At 42.2% G+C, this 17,433-nt stretch overlaps 3 protein-coding genes across 3 annotated transcripts; 2 read left to right on the top strand and 1 right to left on the bottom strand.

The window, feature by feature from the left end:
- Positions 1 to 466: 466 nt before the first annotated feature.
- LOC115746060 (sorting nexin 2B-like) lies at positions 467 to 6,038 on the top strand. Its single transcript, XM_030681780.2, has 5 exons — positions 467 to 1,716; positions 1,826 to 2,035; positions 2,209 to 2,469; positions 2,774 to 2,860; positions 5,831 to 6,038. Exons 1-5 carry the CDS (start codon positions 655 to 657, stop codon positions 5,909 to 5,911), a joined length of 1,701 nt encoding a protein of 566 aa, XP_030537640.2. The 5' UTR covers positions 467 to 654; the 3' UTR covers positions 5,912 to 6,038.
- A 138-nt stretch (positions 6,039 to 6,176) lies between these two features.
- LOC115746061 (GDSL esterase/lipase At2g30310) lies at positions 6,177 to 8,033 on the bottom strand. The gene is made up of 3 exons (XM_030681781.2): positions 7,272 to 8,033; positions 6,921 to 7,182; positions 6,177 to 6,765 (listed from the first exon to the last, which is right to left on the bottom strand). The coding sequence occupies exons 1-3, from the start codon at positions 7,989 to 7,991 to the stop codon at positions 6,551 to 6,553; spliced, it is 1,197 nt and encodes a 398-aa protein (XP_030537641.1). The 5' UTR covers positions 7,992 to 8,033; the 3' UTR covers positions 6,177 to 6,550.
- A 7,401-nt stretch (positions 8,034 to 15,434) lies between these two features.
- Positions 15,435 to 16,334, top strand: LOC115746012. Its single transcript, XM_030681696.2, has one exon. It carries the CDS (start codon positions 15,523 to 15,525, stop codon positions 15,979 to 15,981), a length of 459 nt encoding a protein of 152 aa, XP_030537556.1. The 5' UTR covers positions 15,435 to 15,522; the 3' UTR covers positions 15,982 to 16,334.
- The last annotated feature ends 1,099 nt before the right edge of the window (positions 16,335 to 17,433 follow it).

Genomic DNA, 17,433 nt, shown 5'->3' on the forward strand with positions numbered 1-17,433 from the left:
GTATGATATTAGATGGATATAATTACGATAAGCACTAATTGGAAAGGATTTCGAATCGCGTTATTCTTGTTTAGTGAAATAAATGAGAGCGAAAAGGGTGAAAAGCAAAGCAAGATCGAACCGGCCGTGTGATCATCGGATGTTGGCAGACTGAGACCGACCGGTGAAAATTTGCCCTTTTCCCACGACTCTCCTCGCGAGTCGCGACTCGCTCATCTTCATCTTCATCTTCTTCGGTTTTGCCGTTGGTTTACTTGGTTCCTTGTGCGATGTCCAAAGTCCAGCCATAGAGCCACGTGCAGCTCGTCCTCCATCGGCGCCATCTTCATCTTCATCTTCATCTTCTTCGGTTTTGCCGTTGGTTTACTTGGTTCCTTGTGCGATGTCCAAAGTCCAGCCATAGAGCCACGTGCAGCTCGTCCTCCATCGGCGCCTCCCACCTTAGCCTAAGCCCCGCCGCCCCCCCTTCCATGACATACGACTCTCTTTTCTTCCTCAATTCAATTCCATCCTCCTTCGTCTCCTTCACTTCCCTCGCTTTCACTCCGCTTTCTCTGAACCTCCCCTCGCCCTCCCCCTCCCCGTCTCATTGCTAGATCAGCGAGCGACGCTCGTCCGACCTTCCATCCCTGCCTCCGATCGTTTAATTCGAAGATGATGGGCTCCGAGAACCAGGGTTTCGAGGAAGCCCACCTCTACGCCTCCAAAGAAGAGATGGAGTCCCTCGTCCTCGGCGACGCCTCCATATCCTACTCCAACTCCGACTACCGGAGCGCCATGTCCAATTCTCTCTCCGACACCCACCATCCTCTCTCCCCTCCGATTCTCCCCACTCCCGCCGACTCCGATCCCCTCCTCGCTCCCCCTCCGCCCTACCCCGAGCTTCGAAACCCTAGCTCCCACGACAACTCCTCCTACATCGAGCCCCCTTCCTACTCCGATGTCATCTTCAGCCCCTTCGATGGCGACACCTCCTCCGAGATCAATGGCGTCGATAGCCCTAGCCCGAGTTCCGACAGTCCCATAAGCTTCTCCCGATCTTCCTCCTCTAATGCCGAGTACATCAAGATTACCGTGTCCAATCCCCAGAAGGAGCTGGAGGTCACCAACTCCATCGTGCCTGGAAGTAACACCTACGTCACGTATTTAATTACGACCAGAACCAACATACCTGAGTTTGGTGCCTCCGAGTTTAGCGTCCGCAGGCGGTTTCGGGATGTCGTGACCTTATCCGATAGGCTGGCTGAGTCGTACAGAGGGTTTTTTATCCCGCCAAGGCCCGATAAGAGCGTAGTGGAGAGTCAGGTGATGCAGAAACAGGAGTTTGTGGAACAGAGAAGGGTGGCCCTTGAGAAGTATTTGAGGAGATTGGCGGCTCATCCCTTCATTAAGAAGAGCGATGAGCTGAAGGTGTTCTTGCAGGTGCAGGGGAAACTTCCCTTGCCGACGAGCACAGATGTTGCTTCGAGGATGCTCGATGGTGCGGTCAAGCTTCCAAAGCAGCTTCTCAGTGAGAGTGTGGTAGCTCCGCATGAGGTCGTGCAGCCGGCAAAAGGGGGGAGGGACTTATTGAGACTGTTTAAGGAGTTGAAGCAGTCGGTTGCCAATGACTGGGGAGGTTCCAAACCTCATGTGGTTGAAGAGGATAAAGAGTTTTTGGAGAAGAAGGCGAGGATGCATGATATGGAGCTACAACTAAGCAATGCTTCGCAGCAGGTAATTTGTTGCTGTCATATATGTCCAGAATGAACTTTCGCCCCTGGCCATGTATTTGCTATATCTCAAACTGATCTTTGGTTGCTTGATGTTGTGTGCACGTGCTTAGGCGGAATCATTAGTTAAAGCTCAGCAAGACATGGGGGAAACAATGGGAGAGCTGGGACTGGCCTTCATTAAACTGACAAAGTTCGAGAATGAGGAGGCCGTGTTTAATTCTCAGAGATCACGGGCAGCTGATATGAAAAATTTGGCAACTGCTGCGGTTAAAGCTAGCAGATTTTACCGAGAATTAAATTTGCACACGGTGAAGCACTTGGTAAGTTCTCCTCCTGTTTTAAGTATTTCAATCTGGCAAATAAGAGACTTTATCTATGATGTTATGAAGGTTCAAAGGTAAAGCTTTAACTCAAGCATGAAAATTTCATTACCTTTGGCTAATCCCTTTTGTCGAACTAAAAGGACATTACAATATCTCAATATGAATTGCAGGATACCCTTCATGAGTACTTGGGTCTCATGTTAGCAGTACACGGTGCCTTCTCAGATCGCACTAGCGCTTTATTGACGGTGCAGACTCTTTTATCAGATTTATCTTCGTTTAAATCAAGAGCTGAAAAACTGGAAGCGGCGTCATCAAAGATATTTGGTGGTGACAAGTCGAGAATACGCAAGATAGAAGAATTGAGGGAAACTATAAGTGTCACTGAGGATGCCAAGAATGTTGCAATAAGAGAATATGAGCGGATTAAGGTAACATGTATCGTTATTCACTTGTCTTCATGTGATTGTATTGAGACTTCAGTGATTGATTTCAAGAGACGGGCCCTTTAACAAGCACAAGAGCTGCTGAATTTTCTGGTTTTGTTTTCTGAGTTTCAAGTTTCTGTCGACTGTTAGGGTATCTTTAGTACCTCCGAAGAAACTTTCTTTTGTATAAGGTGGTTCAATTTTAAAATATGCGGAGTTGTTTGTAATATTTTCTTGACAGGCAGAGGCACCAGTATATTTTTAGCGTTTAGCACTTTCACCTTCAACTGAGGCAGTATTATTGCAGGAAAATAACTGGACTGAACTTGAACGGTTGGATAAGGAAAGGCATGCAGACTTCTTGAATATGCTGAAGGGGTTTGTTGTGAATCAGGTACGTTGTCTCTTCTTCTTCTGTTGACTGCGAATCTCAGCAGCCGCAAGAATTGTAGCAATTGTCTAGTATGGCGCTTCTTATTTGTTGTCTCTCCTCCACTGGTTGCTGTTTGTGGATGCTAGCAAAGAGAAGATGACCCTAAGTACTGATATCTACACGTAATTCAAGTACAATAGAATTTGAAAATAGCGGCTATTTTCTGGTCGGATTTGAGTCCAGCAGTATACTCAGCTTTTTGGCTGGATAATTCGACGATCACTTGTATGTCATGGTCATGGGCTGTCAACTGTGTAAGATCTATGACGTAGCATTTTTCGACTCTCTAGCTACATCTTGTCTCCATGTAGGCTGTAGTTCTTGATAACCCTTTAAAGTAGTGTCAGGCAGATCCATTCTTGTCAAATGCCACATAATTCCCGGCAGATTATTTCAGTGGGTATTTTTTTATGGTGCTACTGAAGTTGCAGTGCATGGATGGAGTGGGTATCTGGAAACACCTTTCACCGCCAACCTTTAGAGGGAGTCTAAGTTAAAAAATAGTTTAAGTTTTGTGCAAGATTCCATCACCTTGGTAATTACCAGTGGCATGATTGATTGGAGTTATAAGTTTTGAAGCAACAAATGGTTAAAATGTAGGTGCGGGCTAATTTACAGTCGTACTGCTGCTAAGTCTAATATTGTGGTTGAGGAAGAGGGTATGCCTTGAAGGAGGCTCTGATGAGTGCCTCCAACAGCGACAATGCATCTGTCTCAGTAGAGAGTAGGTGCCTATCAAGTTTTTACCTGTTTCTGTGCTTGCCTCACTAGCCCATGTTTTTGAATTCACAATCGCAAGGACAGATTGCCGTTACCTGTATCAACTCAGCCTCTACTATCTGGACTTTGGATTTGAATAAGTAGTTATCTGGCTTAAAATAGCAGGCAAGGTTAATCTCAAGTTCTCAAAGCAATATACAGACAAAATCAGGATACTGAACAAGACCAGAATTATAGGCAGGTCATGAGGTCTAATGAGAGATTGCAGTTGGAGCCGTAGTTCCGTGCTTGCCTCACTAGTCCATTTTTTGAATTCACAACCGCAAGGACACGTTATTGAGCATCGTTTAAGAATAGGAATCAAGATCTCTGTAAATCAATTTGGATTTATGCCGGGAAGATCTACCATGGAGGCTATCTTCTTGATAAGACAGTTGATGGAGAGATATCGAAAAAAGAAGAGGGACCTACATATGTTGGTTATTGATCTCGAGAAGGCGTATGATAGGGTTCCAAGAAAGGTTCTGTGGTGGATTCTTGAGAAGAAAAAAGTACCTTCAAAGTATGTAGAAGCAATTAAGGATATGTATGATGGTATTACTACATGTGTGAAGGCTTGTAATGGCACATCAAGTTATTTTCCAATCACAGTAGGCTTACACTAAGGTTTTGCTTTGAGTCCTTATCTTTTTGCCTTAGTTATGGATGAGCTAACAAAAGATATCCAAGATGAGGTGCCGTGGTGTATGCTTTTTGTAGATGATATTGTGCTTATTGATGCGACGAGGGCTGGGATTGGCGCTAAATTAGAATTATGGAGAAGTGTGTTGGAGTCTAAAGAATTTACATTAAGTCGAAGTAAGATCGAATACATGAAGTGTGAGTTCGACACTACAAGAGGAGGAGATCAAGAATCCGTGAATATGCTCGGATAGGAGGTACCCAAGAAAGATGCTTTTAGATATCTAGGATCAATATTGCAAAGGGAGGTGAGATTGATGAGGATGTAAGCCATAGAATTAGAACAGGTTGGATGAAATGGCACAGTGCATTAGGGTTTTTGTGTGATCTCAAAATCCCTCTCAAGCTAAAGGAAAGTTTTATAGAACAACAATAAGGCCTGCAATGCTATATGGAGCTAAATATTAGCCAGCACAAAGGCAACATAAGCATATAATGAGAGTAGCGGAAATGAGGAGGTTAAGGTGGATGTGTGGTCATACAAGGATGGATAAGATAAGAAATGAAGATATTCGACGAAAAGTTGGAGTAGTACCGATGGCAAAAAATATTAGAGAACATAGATTGAGATGGTGTGGCATATTCTTCGAAGATCCTTATATGCTTCGGTAAGAACAGAAGTTTGTTACCGAGAGCATGACATGAAGAAAGGAAGAGGTCGGCCGAAACTTACTTGGGGGAAATCGATTGGCGTACGGTTTGTCTTAGGACGGAGTGGAGGAAAGCTATTAATGTTTTGGAGAGGCAGAATTCCTATTATTTCTTTTCCCTCAATCGGTTTTGTTTCTATTTTATTTATTTTTGGTTTTATTGTCTGCCGACCCCAATTAGTTTGGAATAAAGGTGATGTTAATGTTGATGTTGACAATCGCAAGGACAGGTTGCCATTACCGGTATCAAATCAGCCTCTACTATCTGGATTGTGGATTTGAATAAGTAGTTATCTGGCTTAAAATAGCAGGCAGGGTTAATCTCAAGTTCTCAAAGCACTGTACGGACAAAATCAGGATACTGAACAAGACCAGAATAGTAGGCAGGTCATGAGGTCTACTGAGAGATTGCAGTTGGAGCCATAATTCTCCTTCGCAAAGAAGGGAATGTGTCTTTCGTGATATTCACGTAGTCAAAATAAGTGATTCACATTCATTCATTTATTTGATTTTTCCTTGGCTACTAATGGCTTTCTGAGACAATTTTGTCCTTGGCTACTAATGGCTTTCTGAGACAATTTTGTCCTTGGCTACTAATGGCTTTCTGAGGCAATTTTGGAGTAAAATTCTTGGATCGTGGTTATCTTGGATTCACGATCTGATAATCCTTTTATTGGAGTTTCTATGCCAGATGACATGACAGCCTAACTTAATCAGTCTGCGTACTTTATGTGGTTTAATTAACTTAGATATCTGTTTTTTTTTCCCCCATAGTGCTTTCTAGTTGGATCATGTCTTCTTTGCCTGCGCAATGTCACAGGTTGGGTATGCTGAGAAAATTGCCAATGTATGGGGGAAGGTTGCAGAGGAGACGAGTGCATATGCGAGAGAGAGCAGTTGAATTATGCAGTTGTAAATTCAAATCTTTCTGGTTTTCTTACTCTTTAACTGTATCTTGGTCATTGCACTTCTAGGAAAATCGCTCAAGATTCATATATTTAACTAATAAAGAAAATGGATGAAGTTTATATGTTTCCTCACCCTCGCCTGGTCAAGGAAGAGACTTTATTTTGTTGGAAGGGCTGTTACTCGCATTTGTTAGTGGAGTTGTAAATTTGAATTGTCCTTTGATATTTGAATTTTTATTTTTTTGGACCAGGTATTCGGATATTTAAGTTCCCAGTTTTGATCTCGAGTTAATTGCATGAAGAAAAAATGGGAGCATTCAATAGAATGTATTGTTCATTTGGCCTTGGTAACTGATCCTCAAATGCTAAATTTATAATGTATCTGTAAAGAAGAAACAATTCATCCCCTTGGCTGACAGCTGACCCTTAATCATCGTTCATGAAATTTCAATTCTAGCCTTGTACAGATTTGATCAATAAACATCATATAATTTACTATATCAGAGGATCTGGCCATGCTCTCATAAAGTTGAATTTTGAACGAATACTTTCTTCCATTAATATTTGCTAGTTATGTGTAATACCTGCTCCCTTTTTCTTCTTTGTGCAATGGCATCTAGATCAATGGATCTTCAGTATTCATTTCTAGAGTTGCCAAAGAATAATTGAGGAAGAACTTGCTCCTCTAGGAACAGAGACATGTAGTAGTACGCTGACTCGCTTGGATGGATGCTATCCCAGAATAAGTGTTGCAATGAATTAAGACATGTTGGTGTGAGTTCGTTGCACAGAGGTCCTGCTTCCACATATCCAGTGCCACAGCATCCTTTCTTTGTCTCCAGGAATCCTGTCACCCATAATCTCAGCAAGTAAAACATAAATGGACAGATAATTGCCTATGACTAAAACGTGCCCTTTGAAAGCTGAGGGAAGAGTGGAGAAACGAGAGCATTGTAATGGGACTCAAGATGAGAACCGTAAAAAGTGTTTTATTCGGCATACCATACTTATGAGGATGATTGATCATGTCAATCATTGGCTCGTACACATCGGCATAGGCAATCTTGCTTTTTGGAAGCACTGATTGTATTTGAGGCAAAAGATTTGCTAGCTTGTGATTGTAGCTTCGGGCATCTAGGTTTTCATCTTCTACACATTTTCGATCCTCGGGGTTCTTGAATTTTGCAGTCATCTGAATGGGCAGACAACCAACTGGAGGAAGCCCCGCCACTGCTATCTTACGGCATCCGAGATCATGGAGTCCCTGGGTAAGTACACTTTTTAGCAGTATGGCTGAAATTACTACCAGAACGGAAACTTCATAGCTGTGTGATAGGTAGGTTCTCATCTCACCAATATGATGTCTCGTAGTCTTCCCAGCAAAAAGTCTTGGTATCCGCTGATATTGAACTGGATTCTCCTCGTGGGAATATCATAGAAATTGAATATGAAGTCATTAGTTCCTGCACTGATGATGACCAACGCTCCTCTTAAAATCTTCTTTGCCTCCTCTTCCCCAACCATCTTGTTAAGCCTCTGAATGTACTTCTTCACGTATTCAAGCTGCTTTGACATCGGGATTACACCGGAAGCTGCAGTTGTCAGATCATCAAACCCCGATCCTCCCGAGGCGAAACTGACACCGGTGCAGAGTTGCTTGTCCTTTAGGTCGGGATCTAGAAACGGAGGAACTGTCTCCTTGATACTAGCCGCAGAAGCGATGAAATCAGGAATGAGTTTTCCATTAGAAAATCTACCTGTGGGAACTTGACCAGGGAAGTCGCGACCATAAGGGAGGTGGTTTCCCTTGAACAAAGTCGGGATGTAGTTATTATTACCAGTGTCGACTGTTGAGTCCCCCAGAATTAGGATTGTCGGGAATAGTTTAGCTGCTTCGGACGTGGCATTGAGGAAGCTGGAGCCAGTATTCACCAAAAGTACCATGACTAATATAAGCAGCACGGCTGGTGCCATTGCATATATTTCTGAAAGGAGGACTAATCGACTATGATAGCCCTTGATTCTGGGATAAATAAGTAGATGTTGGCTTGTGACATCGCACTTGAAAAGCATACTTAACCTAGAGGTAAAGTCACTCCTCTTTTTACCTTGACAAATAATAAAGGACACGTGCACAGAATTCCCTAGCGTCGGAAATGCTATTTTGTTTTCCATTTACTCAACTAGGGTTCTTAAGATTTGGAAAATCACGTCAAGTTCCTGTTCTGTCGACCCAAATGATGTCTATGTGAAACCAACTTGTTAGTGACGTGGGGAATACTTGAGTATGTCATGATCTACTCAAGGCTCTGTCTGTAGAGCTTGAAACTTGACAGAGAATTAAAGTTTTTGCTTCCTCCTCCCGTGAATTTGATATCTTGAGTCTTAAGGGGGGAATTGGAGGAGCAAAACGCGTTCTCAGGGTTAAAGAGTTGGTAATAAGGGAACGATAACTTAGACGGCTAGGACGATGCTTTTTTTGGTTTGTTTTTTGCTTACATCTGTTAGCTAATGCTGCAGAATGCCCTCCAGATCCATAATGCAGCGTCTTGTGAGAAACAAGTGGATGATCCAAAACATTCATGATGCATGTATCAAAGTATGCCATCGTTTGATCTAACGTTTTGCCTGTCCGACTATTCTCTAAGTTGAAATGGGATAACAGTGTCCCTAAAGCACTGAAGGAAACGCATAAGACTCTCCAAACGGCATCCGCGTGATTCCGCAACCTCACACAAAATAGATTTGGTTCGAAGCTGCCATCTCCAGCCCATTCCAGGCAAAGGCGAGCTGCATTTACCTGCTCCGGCTGTCTAGACAGGTATGGAGACCATGCTCCTGGGTTGTGGGCTCGAGTTCATCTATCAGGCCAGTCTCTTTGTTTGATGATCATGTTTGATATGTGCATATATCGTTCATGGCGGCATCTTTTACGCCCCTCATTTGAAAAGAAGGAAAAATGAAGATCTTACCTCCGCAAGAGGAGACATGCAAAGCCGGAGGTTACGTTGACTGCATCTGCAATCAGCGACGTCATGTCTCACCAACCTCCAGATATTTCCCTCTTCTCAGAATGAACCTCTCTTTGGTAAGGTTTCAGATTCGGCAAACATGTGATACTTTTTTATCTTTCTCCTTCTCTTCCCATTTGCACAAAGCAAATACACAAGCTTAGGAAGGCACTGGGATCACGACACCACTGTTGCGACAGAACATGCCTCACAGAGACTATCAATCCCAAGAATTATAGCATGGTAATAAAGAGAAATCCTTGACTTGTGAATGGCCGAAGCACGAATTGGTGGCTTAATGAACATACGTCTTTTGGAGAATTTGCGTCCGTGGGGATTTAATCATCTTGATAGAACAGCGTCCCACATTTTTCATGTCAGTGCGAGCTGATCCCCATCTCGTTTTGTAACCAATACATTCGCAGCCTTAGGAAGGTACGATGATAAGGGACCATATGTCCTTTTCGTACCCTGAAGATAATGAAGCAAGAGGTTGTCGGTGACCGGTCTGATATCCCGCCAAATTATTCCATTTTTAGGGGGGCAAAAGAGAAAAGGAACATAACCACCACCCATCATCATCAATCATACATCCGATTCGCAAGTTAAGCCCTTGGAGACCGTACAGAACGTAAGGCCGCTCTCCCGCTTTCCTATAAAACCCGATCCTTCCCCACCACGATCACATGCTCATAATCTCTTCCCTTCAGTTTCAAATTCCATTCGAGAAGCGAGTATTGTGTGTACTCGGATCACATGAATCCATCTCGATCGCATCCACCGTTAGATCATGTAGATGTGAGATGACATGAAAATGGTGTCGCTAACATTTTTTTCCACATGTACCGGGTGTAGCTAGCAATACATGGTCCCAGGAACGACGGTTGAACTTTTGTTTATCGGTTGACAACACAGATAAATATTCCAGCAATTGTTTGATTAAATGTCTGGGCACGATATCTATAAGTACCCATAATAAGATTGTGCATAACATGATTGGTAGACCTGTCAAAATGAGTTGTAGACATATTTCTTAATCCATATTTTATGAGCTAAGTTATTCATTGGGTTATAAATGAGCTTAGAATGTCAAAGTCCCGAAATATATGAGTGCTAAATGGGTTCATAGTTTATCCAAACTCAATCCACCTTTGTAACTCTCTCTTCACCTTCTATGAGAAAATAATGGACTCTCGAACTGCTCCAAGTTCAAAGAAGTCTTGGTGGACCCACAATGTTGAAAGCTAATTACTTAACATCTTGTAATCAAAATAGTAATTTTACCCAAATAACATATACGAATGAATAGCTTAAAGTGAGTCAAATAGATGGGTATGGATTTTCGTGTGATAAATTAAACACAAAAGTATTTGAGTAAATGGGTCGGGTTGCGTTTCGGTGGGATTATGGGGATTGACCACTACATTTGTATAAATGGGTTAAAACAGGTTGAATCCGTCAATTTGAGTCCATCATTTTTAGCCCGAACCGACCCACCCATTTAACGGCCCTAATGATACATAGTTCATATTGTGGAAAGTCACCAAAAAAAAAATCATAAACCTATTGCAATTGTGTCAATTCATTGCTAAATATTTTTTTGCCAATTTAAACCTAACATTTTGCATTTATGCCAATTTAATCATTTTGGCAAATTGCTAACGTGGCGCTGTCGGCGTTGACATGGCCAATTTTAATAATATTTTAAATTTTCTTTCTTTCTCTTTGTTTTTTTTTTCCCTCTTCCTCCGGCCGATCACCGAGCCTAATGACCGGCCAGCCCAGCCTCGCCTCGCCGATGACCGACGAGGGTGAGCTTTGCCAACCCTCACCTCTGGCCAATCACCAAGCTCAATGGCTAGATGGAGGAAGAAGAAGAAAAAAAGGAGAAAGAAAAGGAAAAAAGAAAACACAAAATAAATGCAACATTCGAAAATAATACTAAAATATTATTATAAATTGGCCACATCAATGTCGGTCGTGCCACGTCATGATTTTCAGCCAAATTGACCGGAATGATTGAATAGGCACAAATGCAAAAGGTTTAGAATTGAATCGACACAATTACAATATGTTTATGATTTTTTTGATAATTTTTCCGTTCATGTTGTCAAGCTTATACATTACTCTTGTTGGCCTTAGCTACAATAAAGTAGAAGGGAGACAACCGTGAGTGTCGTTTAAATTTCTCCCTCTTCTTCTTTTCCAAACAACGCGACCACCGAAGTATACTATAAATAAGGAAAGAATAACATGACAAGTGCTCAAAGTTTCAAATTTGATTCGTTACTTGGGAGCATGGATCTACGTGACAACCCCACGCATCGGGCATCCACATGTGTACAGTTGAGCGAGGTTTTACCAGACTTGGGATGATGATCTTTAGCTTCTCAAGATAGATACATTAACTAATGAATTAACATAGGAATTTCGTTATTGAAGATGTCTCAAGGACGCTTGTTAAACCCGAGGGAAATCCTTTAGCACTAAATGCATCATCTATTTTCGTTTTATTTGCCATCAATGAATGGCAATTTGCATCATCATGTATTTAAGTACGTTTAACAAGTGTATCGGAGATACTCGTTAACCAATGACTCTAAAGGTAAAAGTAATTTGTTATTATTATATTATATGGTTCTGAGAACGTAAATGACCGATGAAAAGCTGGGATACATTGAACTCAATAACAGTGTCTCCATTTTCGTTTCCCAAATTCTGAAAACCTATTCAACATGGGGGGATGTGGATAAAATATTCATGTGGGTGTGGGCGAAAACATCGCGATGCCAGCTAAAATGACAAATCATCAACGGTTGATGATGGCCAAGCATGAAGATCGCGATCTCTCTCTCTCTCTCTCTGACTTGGGATTGTGACCTTTTTGTTAGTATCAATGTTGATGAATATGATGAAGGTACATTAACAACGTCCATGGATTCTTGTCTTTATGTGGCTGTATAGATTGTATTAAGCAAATTTTAAGAGGAGGAAAAGGGAAGTGGTGCGATATAGCGAAGAGCCTCAATCATGCTCTTTCAATTAAATACGGGAATGAATAGATTACTTAATCATGGATTCCACCTTGGCTTTAGCGTAGGATGGGCTCGGTCCACATTGTTCAATTATTATGGCATCTCTATTCAAATGCATCTCTTCATCACGGGTTACGTTATTTTTTAGATTCAATCTCATATCAAGAATCTATCATATGCCATGCCTCGTGCAATCCCCCCCCTCCTTTTTTTTTTTTGTCTTCTCTCCCTAATTATGTCTCCCCGGGTGTATATAGTGATTATGACATTACCATTATTCGCTAATCATGGGGTTAGTTGCATGGACAACCTCCATTTAAAAGCTTTCGGCTGAAATGGGTCGGCGCCCCACCCAAAAAGGCTCCTTCCACGAAGCTTCCTCTTTAGCTATCTTTGTCCATTTCTGGTTCTACGATTCGTTGATGTTCCTGATCTCTCCAATGTTGACCCCTACGCAAGCTCTCTCTTCAGAGATAGGAGCGCGCGAGTTGATGAGACATTTAAGAGATAAAGTAGGAAGGCAGATCAATATGTTGTGGGAAAGCTATTGTAGTTAATTCATAAGCAATTAGATGGTGATCTAAGCAGGATTTTCTTCCCTAGTCTCAGTTGCTAGCATAACGAGTCCAAGTAGATAAGAACTCTTCCTGGTAAGCATCAAACATCGCAAACAAGCCGTTCGATTGAAGTAAGCATACTTCAAGAAAAGATTCATCATACCTAATGAAGAAGATCTGCATCACATTTTGGGAAAATATTTGTTCATTTCGGGGAAAACGATCTGTCTTGTATAGAGATGAATATGTTCTAATCTAGGAAGGCATAGAAACCAGCAAGCAAGAAGCCCATTGCGTTACGCGGGTGCAAGCACATGGCAAGTGCATATCAGAGATTCGAACTGATGAATGCTGAGGCTCAACCATGTCCATATGAGGCACAGACGAAGCTCTGAAATTGGCAATAAAATAACTAGTTCCCTTTGTTTTCTTCTCCAACTGGAAAGCCCCTCCTTTCATACTTGAGCGTAAGGTGAAACAAATCCTACCCCAGAGAGAGAGAGAGAGAGAGAGAGAGGAGGAGTTTCTGCATGAAGTGGTGTTTGCTCCTTGGAAAAGGAAAAGATGTGTCCTTTTCTGATACAAATGTGGGCAGAGCCTGCGATAGATGGGGTTTTCTTTTCATAAACAGATGAAAGAGAGAGAGAAAACAGCTCGTGCAATTTGTAAGAGTACAAAGATTCAAGAAGAGGTGATAAAAATAATGGGACATGAACAAAAATACAAATCACTTATGGGAATAAATGAAGGCAACCAAGGCCAATTGGGTCCAGGCAGATTAGTTGCAGCCAAAACCATAAATAATGCCATTGAGTAATCAAAATCATGATGGCCCCAGTTGAGTTCATAGCTGTACATTCATTTGGACTTTTTTTTGTCTTGTCATTGATCATTGAATACTAAGCAAGAACCCCCACAACCTTGCCACCATGTGTGGGTTCCTCATCCTCCCTCCTTGTATCCATCTGTAATCTGACTCCCAACTGCGACTCCCTCCTTGTATTAACCTTTCTTGCTTTTGATACTCCCCATCTCTGTTCCATACCTAATCCTTGTATGGTTGGGCTGTTTTGTTATTTATTTCACTTTGTACCTAAAACAAAAGAGAGTTTCTTATAGGCTTTTCTCTCCTCCCCAGGACTCCACCCGGCTTTCTCCTTATATTCCATTCGGCGTGTCTTCCGTGGGGCAAGCCACAATTTGTCATGTTCCTCTCATGTACGTACATGGCATTGTACATTGGAAGCTGATAGCCTCACGGTTTGACAGTACTGTTAGTTATTTCTGACCACACATAATCTCCTAATCAATAAGTGATTTATGCAAAACATACGGTGATGGTGTGTGAATCTATGGTTGAGATTATATTGTGCTTGATAGTACTGTTAGGGAAACTATTCCCTTGTACATTATGCATACTAGCTTGGATGTTCCCACTTTGTTTTGGTTTCATACCTAGTTGATGTCAAACAACGTTCATGGTACGACCATTAGATCCAAAATAAACTCCCTCCCAACTGCAAACCAACAGGAAAAATTATGGAAAAAGTCACAAATTCATTGTAAGATTTTTAATTTGGTAAATTTAGTTCTAAACATCTTTATAATTCGCCAATGCAGTTATTCCGTTCAATTTTTGTCGGAAGTCGACATAAATGCCGGCCGTCCTACTTGTCACAGCCCTAAAAGTCTAAAAATTGCAAAAATTGTTCACGTTATCGATTTCCTGTCAAAATTGATTGGGGTGACTATATTGGCGAATCATCTAAAGGTTTAGAAATAAATTGGCCAAATTGAAAAGTTAAGGGTTGAATTGACATTGTGCAATAGATTTAGGACATTTTTTTTTACTGTCCCCAAGCTGATATCACCACATTTCCATTTCCTCTCTACTTTATTTGATCTGTACAGTTAGTAGATGAAGATGAGGATATAGTTCCACCTTGAATTGGTGTTGATAGATGGAACTTCAATGAGCTCTTATCAATTATAAAGTTTGCATGTATATGCTATACATGCTAAGGTGGAAACAGTAAGAAAAAACGTCACTAGATGATAAAAGGAATTGCATGATTTAGCCAAACCAAAGATCTAGTTGCAGGTTGGGATTCCATTGGTTGTGATCTCTCTATCTCTGGGCAGTTTGACTCCGATAGTGTCACATCCTTTAATCTCCTCACCTTCACCTTTTTTATACCCTCAAAATTGGCGGACTCTGTGTAACGAATAATGTTGGTCGGGCCAACAAGGCGCAAAAGTAAATAAAAAGTGGAATGTGGTTGGAGAGTTCTGATGCATGGTGGTCCAAAAGTCCATCAAATCCAACTTCTCCTTGCAAGAAAAACAGAAGTGAACCCCGACCCGAGAACACGGAATGCAATTCACCACGACGAGAATCTCTGATTCATTAGCCTAATTGAAGCGTGCTATAGGAAGATGCCATTCAGGTTTAGCAGCCGGCGCTTCGAGCTTGACATTCAATCTTCCTGAAAATCATAGTTGGTTCTTCATTTCATTTCTTACGGTTGAGTTTTCATTTTCTTTTTTTTTTCCCTTCTGTTCAATACGTACCATACAATACAATTGATTAGATTAAGAGAAGGGGGCTCGATTGCCTTAACTTACTGCAATGATATCGCCGCATGGTGGCTTAAGCTAATAACACATGCAAGGAATAACTTAATCTAATCTTGTTTGTTCCAAGTTAACAAACATCGAGGGAAGGTCAAAATGATGCACCAACGCAACCATCATATATCACTTGGTCAGTCTGGTCATTTCATACCTTTATTTCTCGACAAAAAAAAAAACGAAAGAAAGAAATTAAAAAGCAATAATTGGTTAGTTCGTAGGGGGGGACGTTGGCCTATATAACAATGCTCGACTCTCAACCACGTTCCGGTCCCAGTAGAAACGCAGTGTAGAGAAGACCCGGAGCAAGACCAACACCCGCCCACAACCCATCTCCGATCACCCCCTTCCTTCGGACAGGGTGGAAATCATGGGGAACAGCCTGAGGTGTTGTTTGGCGTGCGTTCTTCCTTGTGGCGCTCTCGACTTGATTCGGATCGTCCACTTGAACGGCTACGTCGATGAAATAACGCGTCCCGTCACCGCCGGGGAAGTCCTCAAGGCCCACCCCAACCACGTCCTCAGCAAGCCGTGCGCCCAAGGGGTGGTTCGCCGCATCCTCATACTCTCCCCCGACTCCGAGCTCAAGCGGGGCTCCATCTACTTCCTCATCCCCGCTTCTTCTCTTCCCCAAGAAAAAAAGCGGGTGTCCTCCAAGACCAAAGCTCACCGCAAGAAGTCGCACCCTCCTGGTGAAGACGTCTCCGTCTGCGATCGCCGCCTTGCCTTCTCTAAGAAGAAATCCTCCTCCTCCTCCCGTAGAGATCGCCGGCACAGCCGCACCGACAGTGCTTGGACGCCCCACCTCGAGAGCATCCACGAGGACTGATAACACAATAGGCGTGTTCTTTTCCGGTGAGAGGAGTTATCGGTTTTTGCGGATACAAAGATTTTTTCTGCCTTGTTGGTTCCGTCTGCGTGTAGTAACGGCAGATCGAGAAACGTTGGCAAATCTACGATGAGTCGAAGCATCCCACAATGACACAGCAAGTCTTACGACAGAGATTCAACCTTTTTTGTACCGTTTGAACAACTTGTATATACATCCCAAGTTGTAAGTGGAGGTTTTTTACTGTCCTTGTCTTCTTCTTCTTCTTCTTCTTAGCTGATGCAGAAAAAGAAAGATTCGGGCAGCGTGTTCTGTTTTACTTCTTCTGAAATACGAAGGATCCCCTCTCTGAGTGACCTTTTGGTTCTCTGTATTCATCAAACACGAGATGTTACTCGATCGGGATATCTCTCTCGAACGAGCAGTGTGATTAAGCTTTTTTGTGTTTCGCGGCTACTACCGAGTGCCATACTTGAATCCTCGAATCAAACTTACATTTTTATCCCGACGGCCACGCGGAGCCTTAGTTATTTTCCTTTTGGGAGCCTTTTTCCTTTTCCAGTACGTGGATCGAGGGGAAATACCAAAGCTGAGAAGATACCGCATAAAAATTACAGAAACTCGTGGCTTGCTGGGTGTCTCCGGGTTAGAGATGCAACTCGTTACTAAGGTCAGGTCCTCCTAATCATTGACAGAGACAGTATTAGGTGCAACAAATAACCTACTACCTCTACCATGTTCCTCCATTATATACCTTTGTTATTAATCGTTCATTCTCTGCCTCTGCGCCAGCTAATTAAAGAGGTAATTAAAGAAAGCCCTTCAAGCCGATTCACTAACTACTTCGTTGGCACCATTAATTATCATGAACCGTATTATAAGCGGCAGTTGTGCCTACCGTGACGGTGTGGTTAACCGACATTATATATAAAACCTCTGATACAAACTAAGGCATCCCGCCCCACATAATGCAGGTGGCAATAAGATCGATTCTCATTAATTACCTCAACTAGGTTGTTTCGATCGTGTAAAAACTTCAAACAAGAACATAGGAAAACCAGAGAAAAAGACTTAGGAAATGGACAAACCATGCTACTACTTTTTTGTATTGAAATGAAAGATGGAGACAAGGGGAAGCAAGCATAAAACTAAGAAGCAACTACAGCCTGGCCTATCCCTTTTATCACAACATATATTTCGGGTAACGCAGGCTTCACATGGATTCCTTTCTTCAAGCTCTCCTTTGTTTTTAGCATATTAAAACGAGACAATCGATTCCACATCCCTCTCGCAATCTCCGCTGCCCATTTTCTTATTGCCAGGACCACATGTCACGTTCAACAAAAAAAAAAGGCTAGGAGGGATTTCGCTTCGCAAAATCAGATCGAATCGTGATTCTTAACGAGTTTTGATCCGCCCGACGTGCTGTGGGCACGTCAAAATGAACACATT

This window comes from Rhodamnia argentea, chromosome 6, assembly GCF_020921035.1.
Source record: "Rhodamnia argentea isolate NSW1041297 chromosome 6, ASM2092103v1, whole genome shotgun sequence".
NCBI classification, from domain to species: Eukaryota; Viridiplantae; Streptophyta; class Magnoliopsida; order Myrtales; family Myrtaceae; genus Rhodamnia; species Rhodamnia argentea.

Bases quoted from the DNA above. Each gene is read 5' to 3' on its own strand.
- LOC115746012 (XM_030681696.2), top strand. From the start codon at position 15,523: ATGGGGAACAGCCTGAGGTGTTGTTTGGCGTGCGTTCTTCCTTGTGGC.
- LOC115746061 (XM_030681781.2), bottom strand. From the start codon at position 7,991: ATGCTTTTCAAGTGCGATGTCACAAGCCAACATCTACTTATTTATCCC. The intron at 7,183-7,271 runs GTGAGATGAGAA...GTACTTACCCAG, and splicing joins GACTACGAGACATCATATTG to GGACTCCATGATCTCGGATG. The intron at 6,766-6,920 runs GTATGCCGAATA...TATGGGTGACAG, and splicing joins CAATCATCCTCATAAGTATG to GATTCCTGGAGACAAAGAAA.
- LOC115746060 (XM_030681780.2), top strand. From the start codon at position 655: ATGATGGGCTCCGAGAACCAGGGTTTCGAGGAAGCCCACCTCTACGCC. The intron at 1,717-1,825 runs GTAATTTGTTGC...GCACGTGCTTAG, and splicing joins TAAGCAATGCTTCGCAGCAG to GCGGAATCATTAGTTAAAGC. The intron at 2,036-2,208 runs GTAAGTTCTCCT...TATGAATTGCAG, and splicing joins TGCACACGGTGAAGCACTTG to GATACCCTTCATGAGTACTT.